The sequence below is a fragment of the Hevea brasiliensis genome, chromosome 5, assembly GCF_030052815.1.
Source record: "Hevea brasiliensis isolate MT/VB/25A 57/8 chromosome 5, ASM3005281v1, whole genome shotgun sequence".
Lineage (NCBI taxonomy): Eukaryota > Viridiplantae > Streptophyta > Magnoliopsida > Malpighiales > Euphorbiaceae > Hevea > Hevea brasiliensis.
The window spans coordinates 2699487-2706322 of NC_079497.1; the positions used below are offsets into that span (position 1 = coordinate 2699487).

Sequence of the window (6836 nt, forward strand, 5' to 3'; positions counted from 1 at the left end):
TTAAATTTATTTTTATATAAGATTGAGCTCATAATAAATATACCTATATATATTAATTAAATATTATACCTTTTCTTATCCCAAGTAAAGATATATTTTTTTATCTGATATGATATTTTATTTTAATTTTTTTAAATTATTATATAAATCTAATATACTGTATCATAAATTTTTATTTACTATAATTATTATAATAATAATTTAATTATATTAATTAATTATAATGAGATCCACATAAAATTTATTACTATTAATAGTTATAATAAAATATTGTATATATTTTTATTTTATTATATAACTCTTCTCGTATTACATGAATGATTTAGTTGATAATACTTTTTATTTTTCTTTATGAGTTAACTTACTGCATTTTCATTAGTTGAGTATACCCTATTATTATAGGACGTGATTATAAAAAGCTTAAATTCATATAACAATATACTAAATAATTTTATATAAATTTTAATATATATATTTAATAAAATATTATTAAATTTATTTTCATATAAGGTGGAACTCATAATAAATATACTCATATATATATTAATCAAATATTATACCTCATCCCGAGTAAAGTTAGAGCTATTGACCTTACTTTTAAATGCAATAGCGCATAAAATTTGCTAAATTATTTATAAAATATAATATGCCACACCCTTACACATTAGCAATAACACTAATGTTTTAATTAATGAATAAAAATGTAAAACAATATAAATTGAATTAACAAAAAATTTTAAATTTTGCATGCCTAATCACCCACATTTGTGGGAGAAAATACAAATGGATAATTTGTTTCTTTACTTATTTTTTAAAAATTAAATATAAAATATTATTCAAATTAAGAAATAATCCTCCAATTTATCAAAAGTCATTTTAATTTAAGGTACAAGAGAAGATATGAGTAGACGTATATATCAAATATTGATAATTGTTATCACAATAATATTGATAGTTACATCATCCATCCATCCATCCATCCATCCATCTACTAATTGTGGGATTGATCTATTTTTGTGGGTCCCTAAGGTAATAGAGCCTTTCCCAAATATATGATAATAAATCAAAGCCATGGAATAGAATTGTGTATTAAATTTGTGATAAAATACATAATGTGGGCCAAATAAAAATAAAGGCAAGTTGAGAAGTTTTGAAAGGAATAAAAGTGGGGTAATGATTTCAACAGTCAAAAAGATTCAGGGGGGGAAAGAATACAAGAATAGAATAATTAATTGTTCATCTTTTTGTAGTTTTAGGTTTAGCTAACTCAACATTATCATAACAATAATAATTAATTAGATAAAGTAAATAGATCAAAAGTTGTTAAAAGAAAAAAAAAGGAGATTGAGTTGAGTCATCACTCCAAATTAACAATATTATATTTGCTTGTTTTGCTTTCTTTCTTTCCCTTTTTCTTTTAATTTTTTTTTTTAATTCATAAATCAAATGGGTGATTAAAAATGCTATTTTATTGTCTTACTTTAGGAATAATATTTTACTGTTGAAAACCAGTCAAGCACTTGGTTTTACTTTTTAAGACAACTGCCTAGTTCATATTTCACACTTTTAATTTAATCAATATTACTGTTAAAATTATTATTAAAAAAATTATTTTTTAAATATATTAATTGAAATGTATTAATTTTAGTGATCAGCAGGTGGAATGGAAAGCAAGCATCATTAAACATAAAATATTTACAAATAGCAATAAAAAAAAGAGGTGAAATGGTACGGTAGTAGAGCATTGATATTTGATAATGGAGGGAGCAAGGCAGGACGGGGCAGAGCATAGACAGGACCGGTGGTGGACGTGGTGATGGTTTTAATTTTCCGTTTTGCTTTGAAAAGGAAAGTTAAAAGGGTTTCACAAGCGGACAAACAGATTCTGGTTATCTCCAAAGCCCAAGAAAGACCAGAAGAAAGAGAGAGAAAACAATGCCTAACACCAATACCAAGACCAAAGCATGTGTTTTTGAGGGACACACCCACCCACCCACACGAGTGGCTCTCGACTTGCATGCAAGCAACAACCCATTACTTCATCTTTTTAAAAAGAGATCAGTCTCAATGTGAGAATCCTCTCCTCCTCCTGACCTCATTTCTCTCTCACACTGTCTTTGCAAATTTACGTATAAAGAGTGAAAGAAAAGGGAGAATCGTGTGGGTTCTTCTTTTCTTTTTTGTTATTGCTGCTACTTGCTTGCTTACTCTCTTCCTTTGTCATTCAAACTCCATTCTGTTTCTTTTTTAAACAAACTTCTTCATTTTTATTGTTTGATTGTTTCCTCCCTCTGTTTATTCTCTTCTCTGCCTCACAAAAACTAAGCAAGTTTCCTCCTTTCTCTCTTGTCCCCTTTTATAATGGTTTTTGAGAGAGAGGAGGTAAGAGAAAATGCAAATCAGCCTCTCTATTTTCTAATCAGTTGATCACTCTTCTCCTCTCTCTCTATTGAAAAATTCCCAGTTCTTTTCTTCTCTGTCCCTTACTCTGCTTGTGAGGCATTATAGAAAGGAGGGCTTTGGGGTTTTCAAGTTCTGTTTTACTTCATCTTCCTCTCTGGTTTTTTCTGGTTTCTTTTTGGTCAAAATGAGTCTTCAACACGTAAGGAGTGACAATAAAGGTTTCAGTGGGTATCAAGATATAAATTTTTTGCCTCCACCTGCTACTTCTCAACTGTCTCTCGCTAACACATTTGAGGTAATGGGTAACCCTAGAGAGACAGAAACCAAAAATCCTCAAGTGGGGTTTCAGATTTTTCGCCATTCAGTGGACCAAAACGGAAAGCCGTGGAGTATTCAACAGGTAGGAAGCAGGGGAACTAAGAGGCCTCGTGATGGAAGTGATGGGCTTTTCGGGGTTCAAAAGAAAGGTCTCTCTTTGAATTTAGATGAAGAAGAGGAGCCTAAGAGCTCTGCTCCTGGTAAAAATGGCCACACAAAGCTTTGTGCCCGAGGCCATTGGAGACCTGCTGAAGATGCCAAACTCAAAGAGCTTGTGGCCCAATTCGGTCCTCAAAACTGGAATTTAATTGCTGAGAATCTTGAAGGAAGATCGGGTAAGCCCCCAATATAAAGTCTGTCATGGAATGTGGATGAGAACCATTTTGAGCCAATGATATTAAAAGAGTAGTGCATTTTTGCATTGATCACCATCAGAGAAGGAGAAGAAAAGGGTGTGCCCTTTTATTCTCTTCATGTTTGGTTATTTTTTAAAAAATAATTATATGGCAATTGTGAATTTGTGATCTCATTGATTTAATGAGAAATATCTAATCTTTAAGATTTTATAGCATTTTGTTTCTTGAAGTTAAGTATGTTTCGATTTTCAGGGAAGAGCTGTAGATTAAGGTGGTTCAACCAGCTGGATCCAAGAATCAACAGGATGGCTTTCACTGAGGAAGAAGAGGAGAGACTATTAGCTGCTCATAGATTGTATGGTAACAAATGGGCTATGATTGCTAGGCTGTTTCCTGGCAGGACTGATAATGCGGTGAAGAACCATTGGCATGTGATCATGGCCAGAAAACATAGAGAACAATCCAGCATTTACAGGAAGAGGAAACCCTCTTCTTCCTCCCAAATCGTCCCACCCATCAAGGAACTTGATGTTAATTTGCAAAACAACGCTTGCAGTGAATCAACGACCATCTCTAGCACCATTGATGAATCTGCCTCAACATGCACTGATCTCTCCCTTAGTCCTTCAGCCAAAGCACACAATAAGCTTTTCACAAGGTTCAGTCCCCAAGGAGCTCCCATGGGTATGCTTAAACCTCCATCCCCTTCTCCTTCTCCTCCAACTCCCCCAAATCTATCATATTTGTCAACACATGTATTTTTAGTGTGTTTATTACATATTTTCTTTTTGTTTGCCTAAATAGTTATTCTTGTTGGTGGACTTATGGTTCTACAGGTTCTGCAGAAAAGGAAATGAAAGTAGGAAATGTAGAATTTGACAAGTTCTATTGCAGTAGTGGTGGCAAAGGGTTCTATCAAACTGGGTCCATAAGTGTGGTTACGGGGCTGGACCAATCTGGTCAGTCAGATTCAAACTCGGAAGTGTCTGCAACTGAGTCAGTTGGCACCAACAGGATCAACCCCTCTCTCTCTGGTGACAATGAAGATGGGAATGAGAAAATCAACGCGTCCTTTATTGACTTCCTCGGGGTAGGAGCTACATGAGATGAGTTCATTTTGCTATAAAATAGAGAAAACCGGGCATAACAAAGATAAGGGGGGAGTGAATCTCAGAGACTCAGCTCTCATTGCTACAGACTACAGTGTTTAATATACATTTAGTTCCATAAGTAGAAGAAGAGAACAGCAGTAAAAAAATAGGTTAATAGGAGGGGGGGGAAGCAGCAGCAGCTACTCTACTTGTTTAAAAAATAATCCTAAAAAGAAAAGAAAAGAAACCCCTCTTAGTTTTGGACTTGTGTAGCAAAAAATATACAGGGGCTAAGTCTTCTGTGATGTATTATGCATATGCCTGCCATGGCTTTTTGTAAGAGTGAAGGAGAGGCAAAAGCCAAAGCCAACCAAAGTTTGATGTGTTATTTTTTTCCTTTAATCAGAGTACTGACTGAAACATGAATCAACATGCCCATCTTTCATGACTTTGTGTACATCTCTTTGTTTGATTGATTTGATCTGTTTAACTTTTAGTCGTCATCTTCTTCTTCTCCCATCCCATGTTTTAAATATTCCTTGGCGATTTTGTGTCATACTCTTGTACCCTTTCCTTTGCATGCATATATAATACAGTGAGCTATCCTTCCTGGTGCTTCAATTTGTGGTTCTTGGCTTGCCAAATGCTGCATCTTGTGGGCTCTCTCAATCTCTAATTGAATTGATGAGCTTTTCCTTCTTTAGCTTCTTTGCCATATGTGTGAATAACACTTCCTTGTCAATTCTCATTACTTGAGTTGAATTCTTTATATTTTGGAAAATAAATAAAATTTTAATTTCATAAATTTTATAACTTATTTATTTTATTAATTTAACTATGAGTTATCCGAGTGATAAAACGTATTTGTATCTCATGCTTAAACATAAATTCGAATAGTGGAATCGCCATTCATTAAGAAAGCTTTAATATAATCGTACTCAGACTCAGAGATATTATTCTTTCATCCAATCACAAAACGAAAGGTGTAATAGATATTTTAAAAAAAAAAGTAATTAATAAAAAAAATAAATTATTCATAATAATAAAAATTTAGAAATTAAAATTTAAAAATACAACAATAACATATATTGATAAATATTAAAATAAAAATAAAAAAATAAAAATATATGATATAATATAAATTAAAATTATTTTATTTATTTTAAAATATAAAAATAAATATAGTTTATAACATAATAAATAAATATAAAAATAATGTACTCTTGCCTTAAATATCGTCGGATTACAGTTGATTGACGTGATGTATATCTACTAAAACCGTCCATAAGCATCGGATATTTTCTTTTTCTTTTAACATTGCTGCCTTATTATAGTGTATTAAAGTTTAATTTGCGAAATAAAAATAACACTATAATAAATTTAATTTTTTATTAATATATTTTATATATCATCAAAAATTTAAAACATGGCATTAATAAAAATTATCAACAAACATAAATTGATATATAAAAATTAATAATATAAAATTTTTAATAATATTTTTATATTAATTTATAATATTATATATATAATTTATTATGTTATATGTTAAGTCAATTATATTTTAAGAAATTGTGCTAATTTGTTCAAATTTTGATTGTGCATAACACAAAAAGAGAGAGAGACACACACAGAGTTGGCAGCTGCTAATTTTGAATGTTAAATTATATGTTGATCTTTAATATTTTAAAAAATAATAAATAAGTCTTTATATTAAAAAAAAAATCAACGATAATATTATGAAAAGAGATTGATGTTGGAATTGTTGAATTTTTTAAATAAAATAAATTGATGATATTTTTATTTTTAATTATTGTAATTTATTAATTTCTTAATTAGATATTGCTATCAATTTAGAGAGTCAAATTCACATTGTCCTTAAATTGAACTTGGACTTAAATGTGAAGCTCTAAATGATATTTGAGTCGATGAACAATGCATAAACCATTTTTACATAATTTGTTTTCGTTTTAATAGGATTGTTTGATCTGCATTTGTTTTTCTGAAAAAGAATACACCTTTATATACCATTGAAAATTTTAATTAAATTTTGTTATTTACAGTTTTTTTAATAAAATATGTTAAATTTAATTTTTTAAAATTATTATTATTATTATTAAAAAAAAGTAGTAATTAGATATACAATTTTGAATTGAACACAATTTTGAATTAATTAAAAAATATTAAAAAAATAATTTAAAATTAAATTTAATAAATAATATGTGTTAATTTACTTAATAGTTATTTTCTTTCATCTGTTATTTCAATTTATATTTAATTTAATTAGGCGATAAATTTAAAATGATATTTTTATTTCTCTGAACAGCAATTTTGAGCTTAAAATCTAAATGCCAAACGAGCGAAACAATGCCCATGGACATTTAAATGACAAATGAAGAGCAATGATTAGCATCTGCCTTATAAATTTGGCTGTGTTTGGGCTTCTTTCACTCTATTATTTGGAATGGGCTTTGCAACTTTTTTTTTTTTTTATCATTTAATATCAATTATGACTTAAATTCAAAAATTCATAATTTTAAAAATGATTTTAATATTATTAAATTAAAATGTGTTAATTTAGTTAATAGTTATTCTCTTTCATCTGTTATTTGAATTTATATTTAATTTAATTAGGTGATAAATTTAGTTCTTCAATTGACTCAAGCTT

At 29.5% G+C, this 6836-nt stretch overlaps 1 protein-coding gene across 1 annotated transcript; it reads left to right on the forward strand.

The window, feature by feature from the left end:
- The first annotated feature begins 2226 nt into the window (after positions 1–2226).
- Positions 2227–4613, forward strand: LOC110655751 (transcription factor MYB51). Its single transcript, XM_021812197.2, has 3 exons — positions 2227–3056; positions 3330–3761; positions 3914–4613. The coding sequence occupies exons 1-3, from the start codon at positions 2588–2590 to the stop codon at positions 4180–4182; spliced, it is 1170 nt and encodes a 389-aa protein (XP_021667889.2). The 5' UTR covers positions 2227–2587; the 3' UTR covers positions 4183–4613.
- Positions 4614–6836: the final 2223 nt, after the last annotated feature.